The sequence below is a fragment of the Cibotium barometz genome, chromosome 30, assembly GCF_041138505.1.
Source record: "Cibotium barometz isolate CiBa-2024 chromosome 30, ASM4113850v1, whole genome shotgun sequence".
Taxonomy (NCBI): domain Eukaryota; kingdom Viridiplantae; phylum Streptophyta; class Polypodiopsida; order Cyatheales; family Cibotiaceae; genus Cibotium; species Cibotium barometz.
In genome coordinates this window covers 45464531-45479883 of record NC_141075.1, presented here as the reverse complement: position 1 = coordinate 45479883, position 15353 = coordinate 45464531, and the positions used below count along the sequence as shown (strand labels likewise).

Sequence of the window (15353 nt, the reverse complement as noted above, 5' to 3'; positions counted from 1 at the left end):
CGCAACCAAATCGCCTCACATGTAGCATAACAAACTGCACGATACTCCACCTCTGTAGAGGAAAGCGCCACAGTGGGCTGCTTTTTACTGCTCCATGAAATGGCTCTGGACCCAAGTGAAAAAACACAACCGGTGGTCGAACGCCGAGTATTTGGATCTCCAGCCCAATCTGAATCATACCATCCAAGAAGAGTGCATCCTTGGCCATAGAAGATGCCAAAGTCCAGAGTACCACACAAGTACCGAAGAACTCTGAGAGCACACCGCTAGGGGTTTGGATGAGAAAGAACTCAACAAGTTGACTGCGTAACAAACGTCCAATCGGGAGTAGGTCAACCAAACCAAACAACCGACGAGAACCCGATACTATCCCTGATCAATCCCTGGAGAAGCATCAAGAAGAGAAAGCTTCTCACTAGTATCCATAGGAGAAGAGCCTGGTTTGCATCCAGTCATCTCTGAAATCTATCAAGTATCTCCCGTGTGTACTTTTGTTGAGAGGAGAAAATGCCCTTCGGGGTTTGCCAAATCTCAAAGCCAAGAAAATAATGCAGAAGGCTGAGATCCGTCATCTCAAACTCTGTCTCCAAAGCATCCATGACTGAATGGATCCTCACAGAATAAGAACTTGTAAAGATGAGGTTATCAACGTAGACCACAATGATAACAATCAACCCCCTCTCAAGGAGGATATAAAGGTTCGAATCTGCATGAGAACGGCGCAGGCCGAGCTTCTGAAAGAACTCATCAATCCGCTGGTACCAAGCCTGCGGAGCCTGCTTCAGACCATATAAAGCTTTCTTCAGCCGGTACACCTGATCGTGTTTGCGTGGAACAACAAATCCCGGCAGCTGATCAACGTAAACCTCCTGTGTAAGCTCTCTATTCAGGAAAGCCAACTTGACGTCCATTTGGAATACGGGCCATCTATGATGTCCTGCAAGAGCAACAACGGTGCAAATGGTAGTCATCCGGGCCGTCGGAGCGAAGGTCTCATCGAAGTTGACTCCAGGGCGCTGAGCATAACCCTTGGCAACCAACCTCGCCTTGTGCTTGTCCAAGCTGCCATCAGCTCGGAACTTCGATTTGAAGATCCAGCGCACACCAATCACCTTACGCTGCAGTGGCCTAGGCACCAAAGTCCAAGTGCCATTCCGTTCAGTAGCATCCAGCTCTGCCTGCATAGCACGACGCCAAGGCTCATGTGAAAGAGCCTCGTCCACAGAAGTGGGATCAAAAGGACCATGAATGATAGAGGACATAGGAGCATAGTTAACAAACATATTGCCCTCATGAATTTGTTTCCCCGAGACTCTAAAAGATTGCCTGGTTCGGAGGAGCAGAAGGAAGCTCACGTAACCCAGAATCACAAACTATCTGAAAATACCATCCAGGCACAGATCTGCTCAAACTCGCTTGAGGAGGAGCAGAGTCATCATCATCTAACTGAGAATCCACAACTGGAGGTGTAACAGAAGCAGAGGGAGGAGGAGGAGGCGGAGGAAGAAGAAGCTCACCCCCCCCCTCTGGAGATGTAGGAGTCACGTCGAACACCACATCACGGCTCACAACAACTTTGCCGACCTGTTGATCATATAGACGATATGCCTTGGACACAGTGTTGCATCCGAGGAAAGTCATGTGCAGAGACTTCGAGTCCAACTTGGAGCGATGCTCCTTAGGCACATGTACATACGCCAAATAACCAAATACCCGGAAATGAACAACAGAAGGCTTCTCACCATGGAAAGCCTCATATGAAGTTTTATCTAGAAGAGCAGCAGTAGGAGATCCGTTCTGAATGTAGACAATAGTAGAAGCTGCCTCAGCCCAGAAACGTCGAGGTAACGAAGAACGCTCAAGCATAGCACGGGCCATCTCCATAATGGTCCTATTCTTCCTCTCTGCAACTCCATTCTGTGATGGAGTATATGCTGTAGTAAGCTGTCTCCGAATGCCATGAGCCTTGCAATATTGTTGAAACTCCTGGGATGTAAACTCACCCCCTTTGTCGGCCTTGACCGAGGAACCAGTCTCTTTTTTCACCTCAACCCTCCAATCACAAAAGTGCTGAAAGGCCTCATCCTTGGACTTTAGAAAGAAGACCCAAGTATATCTGGAGAAGTCATTCACCATCACGAGCATGTACAACGCCTTACTCAAAGGCGCGGTACTCATAGGACCACATAAGTATGCATGAACAAGAGCAAGTGATGTGGTCGGTGTTGCTTCCCTTGTAAACAAGAGGAACAAACAGAAGATGGAGCCTTGATGGTCGGTAAACCCTCAACCAACCCATCCTTCGAAGCTTGCTGTAGAAGTTGATAGCTCAAATGGCCAAACCAAGCATGCCAAAGAGCTGAAGAAGAACCAAAAGTGTGAACGCTCCCTACAGGAGGCCTACAGATCGGAAGACAATATACACATATTTAGAACACTTAATTTAACTGATATTAACAATGGAAACAACATCAGCAACATAAATACACATAATTTAACTGATATTAACAATGGAAACAACATCAGCAACATAAATACTAGAAATACTGAAAATACAAATGACACCAGCACTGGGGCCGGAAAGGGCCCCTCCCCCTCAATACATTATGTATTTCTTGGAGTGTTTATATGTACAAGTGTCATGGGCCTGATAGGCCAGATTTCTCCACCAGGGAGTGAAAACAACCAAACAAACTGGTTCAAGTCGATGAAGATGTGTTGGTCGGAGTAGCCTCAAATCACAGGCTCATTCCCACCTTCACTGGGTGGACACCTGCCTTTCATTGGTCTTCCGGGACTGTGCACCAACAGGCATGCCCGTACTAACGCAGGCCAAGGGGTACACCGCAGAGGGAACATGGCTTGGTTCTCCCCAATGAGCTTTGCTCCCAAATTCCCTGGTGAGTCTAACCTTCACTGGCTCTCAGAGGCTCTGAGAGCGCGGTTAACAACACCACACAGGGAAAAATACTAACCACACTAGGAAGAACTTCCTGAGCATGGTCAGCATATGCATGCTTTGCTCCTGCACTGCACAACTTAAAGAATTCTCTGTATTTAAATTAACAAATTTCAGATTTACACAAATGAGAACACATGAGGGCACCTGGTACAGTGAGTATAATTCGTGTACAACAGGTACAATTTGTAGCAGGTACAATCAGGCACATCAGGTACTTCACACGTGTGCAGGTACAACCAGCCAGGTACTATGCAGGTACCTGTACTTGCAGCAGGTACAGCAGGTACATCAAGTGCTTCACACGTGCAGGTACAACCAGCCAGGTAGTATTCAGGTTCTGCACTTGCAGCAGGTACAGCAGGTACATCAGGTGCTTCACACGTGTACAGGTACAACCAGCCAGGTAGGATTCAGGTTTTGTACTTGCAGCAGGTACATCAGGTGCTTCACACGTGTACAGGTACAACCAGCTAGGTAGTATTCAGGTTCTGTACTTGCAGCAGGTACATCAGGTACATCAGGTGCTGTACTTGCAGATTCAGCACATGGGCAGCAAGTACAGGCCGGTTCAGAGCAGGCAGGTACAGATTTCAGCAGCCGTACAGCTCACGTGTGCAGGTGGGAGGCAGGGACAGCAGCCGTACAGCACACTGGCAGCAAGTACAACAGGCGGGCAGTAGTTGGGTACAGGTTTTTGAGGCGGGTACAAGAGCAGAATCCAGCGTGTGGGTAGCAGGCGATGGAGAAAGAGAGAGCTGGTCACCACTCACGTGGGAAATATGTACTAATCAAAGGTTAGTTTATGGGCACCCACACTAGAAAGTAACTGTCCAGCCCAAATTTAAATGTGTGAACACATTGCCTTATAAACATTAAAGTTAACCATAGTTTATGGATTTTACATTTTAAAAGGGCCAAAATGGTAATACTTACCACCTGTTCACACGCCACACCATCGAGTCAGCAAACAGCACTCCACGGTACACTGGGGACGTCCCCGTCCAGTGTACTGGCACAACATAATAGGCAGACACACGTCCAGTGTACTGGCACAACATAATAGGCAGACACACGCAAACAAGTCATGCAAAAAAACAAATTGATGCATGTAGGCATAAATGCATGTGCACATATAATGGACGAAATCTCCCTTTCATGAAACTTGTACAAGAAGTTCCTGTCGGGCACAAAACTGGCGTGACAGAAATATAAAAATATGTCCTGGTCTTCCTATGGAGTGACAGTCCCATAGGTAAGATGCCATCCTGGCCATACACGGGTGGTACCAATAGGCTCCCGTCCATACAGCACGAAGTAGGTCACACACTAGTGGCACGAAACTGGTTCCCATCCATATGACGCAGCACTGGTCACACACGGGTGGCACTAATCTAGCTCCCGTCCATGTGACATCAAAAGATTGGCCCTTTCACATGGGACATTGGCCTGGCCCCATGTGAACATGGCACAAATCTGGCCACTCTATGGAGTGACAGTCCCATAGAAGTGGCTCTAGAAATGGAGATGGACCAAATGGTGACATGAAGAAAGCAAAGCGGTCAACTTGTACAAACCACTATCTTGGACTGCCTGAGCCAAGATGCTACCAGTCTCCTTATCACGAATGGTAATCTTATAACGAGAGAAGATCACCTCCGCACCCTGAGCTGTAAGAGCACTCACTGACAAAAGGTTAAATGCCAAATTTGGAATGTATAGAACGTCAGAGAAGTATCTCTTGTCCTTGGAGGTGCGGAAGATGGGGATGGTGCCATGTCCATGCACTGGCACGGAAGAAGAATCACCCAAAGTGATCTCGCCTGTTGTGGCAGTGAAGTCCTCGAACCAATCTCGATGGGGTGTCATGTGAGCAGTAGCACCGTTATCCACAATCCATGAGCACGACAGAGAAGTCATAAGAGCAAGTACACAACGAGTACTTGCTAATAGAAGAATACCATCATCCTTCTTGGTTTGAGACACTGTTGTAGAGGAAGAGTTCTTTACTTCTTCATCTCGCTTCTTCTTGTGACATTGGGGCGATTTATGACCCTTCTTGCCACAATAATGACACTCAATGTCCTTGTTTTTAGAAGATCTGTTTTTGTCTTTGTCTTTATCCTTGGAGTTCTTGTCAGAACCCCCTTTCCCTTTCTTTTGTTGATTCTTCCCTTTATCTTGTACAACCAAAGCTCCATTAGAACCACCAGAGGTGCCAGTCCGCTCCTCAAAGCGAAACTCAATCTGCATAATGGAGGGGAGAACTTCCTCCCAAGTAACTGGAACAGGATGAGGAGAAGAAACAATAGACTGAAAATAAGCATCAAACCTCTCTGGAACCTTGGAGAGAAGTCGAATAGCCATATCCTCTGTAGAGATATCCTTGCCACAAACAGCAAGCTTGTCCCAGAGATCTTTCATCTTCGAGATAAAAGAAGATAAAGATGGAAAGGCAGAAACTGACAAGTTCATAAGTTGCTTTTCCAAAGCCAAAATCTGTCCCGGAGACTTAATCTCGTTTAGATCTGCAAATGCCTTCCAAACTTCATGTGCAGCGTCTGCTGTACGCACATGAGAGAGAACATAATCTTGACAATTCAACATCAGAAAAGAGAAAACACGACGATCATTTGCCTGCCAAATATCAATCTGTGCCTGAGTCACACCACCGAAAGCAAGGTGGCATTGGCAGGTGTAACAAGCCAATCCCAGAGATCCACGCCATGCAAGGCTGATTTCACCTTCACCTTCCACAAAGTGTAGTTGGAGCCATCCAACTTTGTAGACTCAGAGAACATATGAAGTGTAGTCGGGGCAGCCATCACAAGAGCTTGGGCTCAATCTCAGAAGAAGGAGTGTCCACCACAGGTACCAGAAGCCACCAATGCTCAACTCAGAACACCAACAACTGCAAGAACGACATGTAGGGAAGAAAACGCAGCAAAACAGATGCTGCAGCCCTGAAAAGGAGCAGCCGGCAGGTGAAAAATTCTTGGACCGAGGGATACATGGAGATCGAGAAACCTAGTATCTAGAGATTGGTGCTCAACAAGCTCAGAGTTGGGAGGCTTGAGTACTTCGGGTGAGGGAAAAGATTTAATATAGGGTGAGAATGGTGAACTAATTAAACCATTGTCCAAGGTTGCCTAGTTGGGGCTTGTGTTTGTGTCAAATAAGACGGTGCCAATAGATTTGATGTGTATCAGTGTGTTGTTGCCACATCAAACTTCATCCTTAGCAAGACGTTGAGAGATGAAAATGTTGGCATTGTGTGCCATATGGTGTGTAGCTCCACTACCAACTATCCAAGTGACCGGATGGCCACAGGGAAGAGTTGGGTGGGCTTCGATGATGGGCATAGGTGGATCATCGGGTAATTGACAGATTTGAATGAGGGTAGAAGCTCCCACATGCTGACTACCATGTCTAGCCCGTTGTTTCTTTTTCCTTTTGGAAGAGTGGCTAGAGTCTAACTTAGATGTGGCCTAAGCGACGTTGGCCGTGGGGCTGGGATGTGGTGTAAGTGATGACCAATTAGACATCCCTTCTGGGGTGGCGAAGGATACTGACTGGGGGAGATGGACCTTGAGCAACCTGACCAATTGTGCGCCACTAGGAAGATTCATACCAGTGCCTTGTTGCTGGTTCCCTGGTGGGAGACCCTGTAGGGTAGGTGCTGGAGCATTACCCCCTCCAGATTGCCAATTTGGGGCATTGCTGCCACCTTGGCTGTTTTGGCAATTCGAGTTGTTGGTGTTGGGGTTGCTACCTCTGTTTTCCTTGGCTTTAATGCCACACTCAGCTCTAGACATCTGGCAATGAGTGCAGTATCTATTCTTTTTGGGAATATTCTGCCACTAGGGAGTGGGTGTTGAGGCAGGGTTTTTGGGAACAGTGTTGTTGCCTTTGGGTTTGCCTTGATTACCTGGGTGGCTGTTTCCCTTCCCTTGTTGCCGCTTGTGGGTAGAGGTGGTATTCCATAAACCATCTTAAAGGGTGTGCACCCAATCGCAACCTTGTATGGAGTGCGATAGGCCCATAAAGCTACTATGGGCAGTAGCAAGGAGAGGTGGGCAGGGGGAAGAAGGCGCAACAAAAGGGGGCAATGGCGGGCCGTAGAGGGTGGGGGGGTGCAGGCAGGAGGAAGAGGGCGAAGACGGGGTGTACATAGGAGGGCAAGGCAGGGGAATGCGGGCAAGTTGCAGGCGGGCAGAAGCAGGTGAAGCCCGGGTGCACAGGGAAGGCAGGGAGGAGAGGAGGGGAGACGGCGGGCATAGGAGGGCAAAGCAAGCCAGTGTTGAAAATTAGGGGCCACTTCTCGGGAGGTCACCCATCCCAGTAGTGTTCACGCCACTGCGCGCTTAACCTTCACCACTCTAATCCCTTCCAAGCCATGATAATTGGTGGAGGGATGAGAATGGCCCTAGTCTTCTATTATTCATAGATGACCCATTGCTTGGGACTCTATGCATGTGGGATGTAGGCGGCGAGGTCACGACCTTCCAACACCCTCCCTTGGTGGCCAGGACATAGGGTACCTAGAGGCTCTGACGATACGGGGCTCAGAGGCTTCTTGCACTATCAGTGATGTCACGTGACACGGTTGGTACCCTTAGGATTTACCCCCACAGCCTTCTTTTGGCCCGTGATTACACCCGGCATGTCAACAAGCTTGTCCATCCGCTCATACACGCATTCGGCCTTCGTTCAGCTCTACCGAGAGGAATCAGCAAGTTGACCAACTCTGCTAACAACATCCCAACATGCCCTCCTTGGCTCTGATACCATGTTGGAAATTGGGGGCCACTTCCCGGGAGGTCACCCATCCCAGTAGTGTTCACGCCACTACGCGCTTAACCTCCACCACTCTAATGGCCTTAGTCTTCTATTACTTATAGATGATCCCATTGCTTGGGACTCTATGCATGTGGGATGTAGGTGGCTAGGCCACGACCTTCCAACAAGCAGCATAGAGGAGGGCGAGGAAAGTGTGCAGCCTCAGCAGCCGGGGAGGGGAGCTCACGACTTTCCAAGTTTCACAACGTCAAACTTTGCAATTCTTTTCAGGGTAGTTAATGCTTTGTTATCATTTATTTAAGGCTGTTCTGCAATGACCAGGTTGACTGGTCCCTTTAGGCTTTGATCAGCATATTGCGAACATTTTATTTTATTGATATTGTGCTCATTGCATGTCATGTTTTGAATTTTCCTGTGGTAGCAAGATGTTCTTTAAAGGGCATCTTTTACAGCCCTTGCACTCAGATCAAGTGGTAACGTTTTTTTGGGTGCAGGCTGTGTGTACCTGCTAGGCTGGTTGAGTATTATAAATCATACATTAGATCTATACTACTAGTTGTCTCATGTGTTAAGAGTTTGTTAATATGTTTGAACTTGTAGGTTTATACGACACTAGATCTTCGCATGCAAGAACTTGCGGAGAAGATAATTCAAGAAACGGTAATTCGATACGATTGCCAGAGAGTAAGCCTTGCTGAGATGGACATACAACAGGTCCATGAAAAGCTCAAAGGGTTGCAGAAAGCTCGTAACATTGCTATCGAGGCGGCCACCTCAAGTATTTATTCCGAGTAAGTGTAGCTTTAGACGGTGCAACATCTTCTGATCAGTTGAATTTTTAAAAGCGCGAATAAATTTATTTAGGGAAATTTGCGATTTTTCTCACCTCTGGTAGATTAGGAGACAGATTCAACTCGATAGCTTTCTCAAATAATTGAGTGCTTTCAACCTGGATATTTTATTAAAGTAGGTCATAGCTAGGCATTTCTCACATCCAATGTAGTGCTAGATAGACAAATGATGAGAATGAGGATGCACCATAGAGTTGCTCGACTACAGCGTGACTAGAAAGAAAGAAAGAAAGGTGACTAGAAAACTGATGGGGATGAAGGTGTGCCATAGAGTCGCTGAAGTAGCACTAGTGATTAGAACAACCATGCATTATACCTGAGACACGGCAGAGGAGGCCCACTGAGAGACTCATGCTAGACATCACCCACGTCCAAGGGCACAGAAGATCGATTTTGATCCCATTGGATATTGAGAGAGATAGTTATATGATTGTCTCAAGGGAAAGTTTATTTTTTCATTTCTTATATTGTGTTAACATTAGGAATCCGTGGCCTGTGAGACCAGAGATAATATGCTCTTCTGGTTGTTATGGAACTGCAATTACACACTTTGGTCTCCACCATGCAACTTCACGGAAACCTTTAAAGGCTATGATATTTCCTATTTGCCAGGAGGGGTCAAAGGGTCTGGAGGGTTGGCTATAGAGATGAGACATTTGCCAAGAGGGGTCAAAGGATCGGGAGGGTTGGCCATGCTTCTTAAAGCACATTAAAGCAAGATGCTCTCAAGAGTGCAAAAAGATGCACATGCGAGATACATGTGGGTTCAATTACATACATGTAATATGATTACTATGCGGAAGCGTAATTAATGATGATTACCACTAACTAACAGAGGTTAATGCTGCTAATCAAATGCGCAATGATGACGGAGAGAATTAGAGAGAAAGGGAAGAGAGAGACTCTTTACCTCACCTACTATGAATACCTACAAACAACCCATGACCTTTCTTTATATAGGGAATTTGATGGCATGCTGTATGCTAGTTGGCCAGCTAGGTCCCAAAAAGTCATTTAAAATGTCATTAAACATGTCCTATTGTGCCCAATATATGTCCCAACCATTCATGCATGTCTTGGGCACCCATAGGGCTGTCAAAACTGCCCTAATCTACCCATATACGGCCTCTAACTTTGCCTCTTAGGCGACTGCAAGAACTAATCATGTCTATGTGGCACCGGATTAAGATGTGCATGTGACCCTCTTGCCAAACTTGTAGCATTGGGACCGATGCACCTTTGCTCCATCCTTGGCTTGGTCCAACAATAGGCTCATCTTCCATCCTTTGGCTTCTCTTTCATTGTTGCTCCTACTGAAAGAACTATTGGCACTTCTTCTAGTGTCTTTGCCAATTGATTCTCTACTGACATGAGAAACTCCTTTGCTACCACGTAAACTTTTATAGCACTTGTCTCATCGTGAATGGTTGGCGATAGTGCCTCCTCGTCGGGAATCTACTAATCATCCATGGTCATTTATTCACGTTGGCACCTTCTCAAGATCTTCTACCAATCTACACTCCTTACTTTTGAGGAAATTGTCTCTCGATCCACTTCTAGTCCTTGAAGCTCTCCGGTATCTTTGGAAACTCTCATGCTGAGCTTCAATCTCTGGTGAATTTTGGACTTTCGTACCTTTGTCCTTGGTCTCTGCATGCTTGGATCTCCCTCTTAATCTTTGCCAATTGGTTCTCCGTGGCCATCAAGAAAAGATGTGATGAGGTGATCAACTACTAAGACCTAAACTTGACTCATCTGCATGCAAAACTAATGATACATGCAAGATCTATGTAGGAAAACCTAATGCACATGCACAAAGTTGATTGCGGATGCAAAAATGCAAACCCTAATTTTGTTGCATGCACATACACTACCTAGGATTGACCTAGATGCTTAATATCAATGTGACACGACTACAATGCAAAAGCATAGATAATGAGGATTAAACACTAATCACATGTGCAATGATGACACAAAGAAGTAGAGAAAGGGAAGAGAGAGACTCTTCACCCAACCTACTTTTGTTGTATATTATCGATGAATGAGTAATTACAATGATTGGCAAAGATTGAAATCAGATTTGAGCTTGAATGATGTGCTACTGGTAAACCATCATGAGCATTTAGCACAGGACCAAGATTTTGATGGCACGACTGCCCCCGCATCCCACAGGAGATCCTAGTTTCCTATGCATAGATTCCATTTCCCTAGGATCTTGAGCAGGCGATCCCTCCCTCCCCACACCCCCCCTTTCGCACCTTTCCTCCTCATGTCCATTGGCCCCCCTGCCATGCATAATCCTCCCCGCACCAATAGGCTTGTAGCATGCAATAGGTTGATCGTTGTAACGTGCAACAAAGCCTTGTTTATACCCGTGAGTGTGCAATTCCACTTTGAGAGAGAGAAAGCAGATAGAAGTTAATGTAGTATTGGGTCCCAATTTACCCACTAAAGGGCCCCCCTTGCAAGCAGGAGTATTTACTTATATTTATTTGGAGAACTTTTACAATGAATATGAATGATGAGTGAGGAATGCCAAACGCAAGGACGAAGTAGACCGAATGCAGGCTGATCCAGATACTGTCCAAGCTCCTTTGAATTTCTCTTCAATGACCACTATGCAATCCCAAAATTGAGGGATGCATATATGGTGGCTGAATACTGAAGATGCTCTTCGTGGAAGACTTGGGAATGTTGCTGAAAGTATGCACGAGGGAGCCGGTGGCTGTAGGCACACTTGACCTGCTGATAACTGCTAGAACTGATTTGTGGAATGGATGAATAATTCTGAATAGTAAGCGTTGCTTATATATGCATTAGGGATGCTGATCGGTCCAGGGAAGTACTGTCGGCCTTTCTAATTTGGACCTGAAAATGCTGATTTTACAGCATTAAATGCTGCGCTAATCATTTGTTGCAGATTTTAGTCCTGGCCGACTCACCCAAGCTGGCCGACTTGCTGTTGGTGGTCTCTGGTGATGGCCGACTGCTGCCCTTGAGCATTCAATGCTGGCCGACTGCAGGTATAGGCTGCCGACTGGCTGCCTATGCCTCATATGGCCTGGATACTGTCCCTTATGGGCTGGCCATGCTATGGGTTTGCCTTTGGCGGGCCCATAGGCATGTCAACCATGCAACTACATGCAACTACTGAAAATCTACTGCTAAGGTTTGACTTCTACATGCCCTATCTGATGAATTCTCCAAGTGGGTAAGAGGACTGACACATGCAGACTCTCTATGGTTGTGGACATTGACCTACGTAGCTCGTGCCTGACATGTCCCGGATTGGGGCTCACAATGGGGCCATGGCATACGACAAATATTCCTAAAACGGTAAAATCCTACTGATGAATGTTGCATTGATGTAGAGCCAGTGTGTTGCATAGCACTCTAGTGCAGGGTACATGTGACAAGTCTGGCTTAGTGCACTGCTTGATCCATCAGTTCTTTGACACTGTGGCGATGACGATTGCTATTTCTCCAATGGTGGCCCTACAGAGTCACTTTGCGGCCAGCTTTGTGTCATGTGGGAGCTAGTGGATAATGGGTTCTTGAGGTTCCTTCCGGTGGATGTGAGCAAGTTCTCGGAGACTATGGCCCCGCTCCGAGTCTCTGTGACCTTACATTTTCGATACGCCACCCCCGACAGTGGGTCGGTGGTCTTCTCCCCCCCCCCCCCCCCCCCCCCCCAGTGTCACATGTGGCGAGAGTGGGTGAGTTGGCATCCTCCACTGTCCAATCTCAGGCAGACGCACTCTCTCGAGTCTCACCACATTGGAGACGGGCACCTTCTTGATGTCTCTCACTTTTGACCTCTAGCTCACATGGAGCTAGGAGGGTTAGGGTGCCACCAGGGATGACACTTGACCCCTCGAGCCTAGAAGTGATCCCCTTCATCTTCCTACATGTCTCAGTGGTCGTGCCCCTTACACCGACATACCATTACCTCTATTGCGATGGATGGAGCCCGGAGTATGCAAATAACAGGGCAACAATAGAGTAGGTCTTCATGGAAGGTAGGATCAGCGCCCACGTGACTCACCTCAGGCCTGGGACAAACTATGATTAATACCCCTCCAAACTGTCTTCCGAGCTAAGGGTGTGCCAAGAAGACCTCACTTGGCCCAGCCCTAGCAATGTGGATCATCTCTTGAAACATTCATTGTGGGTTGCCCTTGCTTTCATATCCAAAGGGGGGACCCTTCATCAGGAGAGCTTCAGAGAGCCAGGGTTGGAGGCTTAGTGGATATTCTTTTCCTTCGGGAACATCATCTTTTGGTAGGACATACTTGTAGTTGCGGGAAATTCTTGCCCGGGCGGAGCCACACCTTTTGGTCGCTTGCTTTTGGCCTCGAGGGGAACCAAGGGGGCCTGTGCATCTTAGTTAGTGAGCAGCTTCTCCCATTAGTACTGGATTCAGGCACCATTGTGGGTTTCCTCAATCTTTATGCCCCCAATAGGGTGGCAGATGCTCATGCTCATTAGCCCCATGCTTGATATTTTGGAGAGTGTTATACCATCTATTGGGGGCTGATGCTCCTCTCATGTTCCACGTCCTTGGTATTCCATGATGAGATTCCATGGACAGTTTTGTATCACCTCAGTGAGATAGCTATTTTATTTTCTATTCCATGATGAGATATGCCATGGACATTATTGTCTCACTTTGGTTTCATAAGCCCATTGGGTCTTTAGTAGACGCTTAAAATAGCTTTCTTTCTTTCTCTCTGTCCTCCAAGTGAAAATTATCACGAATATGATAATACTGCAGCATTCCGCGACTGACGGCATTGTACTATCAGATCCCATCCGGGTGGAATGGATTTCCCGATCCTCCGTAGCGAGTAGGGTTTCCGGGGGCGATACGAGACCTCTTTGCTTGCCTTGATTTATGGTAGATTTGCTTCTTCAGAGCTAGAACCTGTAGTGGAACGTAATTGTATTTCTCTGTACCCCTCGAAAACAAAGCATGAGGCTTTTTTTTTCAAGAAATTGCACGGGGAAAGCGCTTGGGTCGGGTCTCCCTTCGGGACCCGAAGGATCCCTTCCTCGGGAGACCCCCTCTGGCCCGGAGAAAGGAGGATAAAGCGCTTGCTGCTTTCTTAGCTCCTGGCCGCTTTCCCGAACCCCGGAAGACGAGGAAAGTACGAGGTAAGCGCGGCAGGCGTTCCTTTACCTCATTCCATTCAGGAGAGGGATACCCTTCAGAGCGGAGTTAGCTGGGGCTTCTTCTTCGAGTCTTGTCATAATCGCGCACTCGATGAAAGAGCTTTACAAGCGGCATTGCCCTTCCTCACGTTAGCGACGTTTTTCACTCACTCACGCGATATTGCTGGATCGGGCTTTCGCCCATTGTCCAATATTCCCCATTGCTCCCTCCCTACGGAGTCTGGGCCGTGTCTCAGTCCCAGTGTGGCTGATCGTCCGAAAAGATCAGCTAAGCATCTGCGGCTTGGTCAGCCTTTACCCAACCAACTACCTAATACTACGCAGGCTCATCAAACAGCGCTTTTTAGCTTTATCGAAGCTTTTTTGCTTTCGTTTCTTTGGGATTCAGCCCAAACTGTTTGGCAGATTCCCACGCGTTACGCACCCGTTCGCCACTTTGTTTTCAACTGTTCTATAGACTCGGGGCGAAAACAACGTTCGACTTGCATGTGTTAAGCATATTGCTAGCATTCATTCTGAGCCAGGATCAAACTCGGTTTTTTGGTCAATTTCTGCTTAACGGAAATGAAACCTGTTGATGATGATCTCTTGGTTGGTTATTGGCTCTCGCCAATAACCGTAAGCGGAACGGCCATCGGCAAGGCGGATCATCCTACGTCTCGTTTTCTCAGATTGATTCTTATTCTACGATAATCTTCGAATCATTGATGCCCGTTCAACGATTGATTCTTATTCGTAGTTGGGATGTAGGGATAGATTCATTTCCTCCTCGAAGAACTGTACGAACTATTTAGTAGGCTGCCGCTCTGCGGACCCTTCGGGGTAATCCTGGGAGGGACTTATCTGCCAACCCTTCGGGACTCAACCAACTATCGATGTCTACGGCAGTTGGGACTGCCCTTCGGGACTGCACTTCGGGGCTCAACCAACTATCGGTGTCTACGGCTAACGAATTCACTTCGTGCCCAAACGAGCACGCAGACACGGGGATTTATTCATACCTTGATCGAATAGGGTGTCGTTTGCAATGACAAGGAACGTTAGCTAGAAACGCGGTCAACTAACGGGCACAAGTGTGGTGCAATATTTGAATGAAGGTGTGACTCTTGGTTGGAGAAGGCCTTGGTTGGAGAAGGCCTTGGTCTCTTCTCCATAAGCCGGACCGCCAACGTCAAGGCGAGATCACATTGGTCCAGTCCCCTTGGTGGAAGCCCAGTGGAGGGCGAGATCACATTGGTCCAGTCTCCTTCACTGTTCGCCCTCTCTCTCTCTCTCTTCGCCGCCCACCGACTGCGCCTTCTGTTCGCTGTTCACTGCGGTGGCCGGCTCCCTTTTCCCACCCACCCTTGCTCAGGCCCCCAAGGCAGCAACATAACTCTCTCTCTCTCTCTCTCCTCCCTGCCTGTGGGAAGGACTGCAGAGTGATCTGGAGGAATGGCCCCGAGTCTCCAAGAGAAACTCGAGGCCCTCGAGACGGCAATGAAGGCACTAATCAAGGAGAACAAGAAGACATCCGATTCCAACCTCAATGAGGTGGAGAACAAACTACACCGGCACATCATGGCTCTTGA

General features: G+C 47.5%; 1 protein-coding gene across 1 annotated transcript in view; it reads left to right on the top strand.

The window, feature by feature from the left end:
• Nucleotides 1-15353, top strand: part of LOC147621548 (uncharacterized) — a 72590-nt gene that overhangs the window by 30873 nt on the left and 26364 nt on the right. The window contains exon 6 of the mRNA XM_086824317.1: nucleotides 8360-8550. Coding sequence (XP_086680443.1) covers nucleotides 8360-8550 — 191 coding nt within the window. The remainder of the gene's footprint in view (nucleotides 1-8359; nucleotides 8551-15353) is intronic.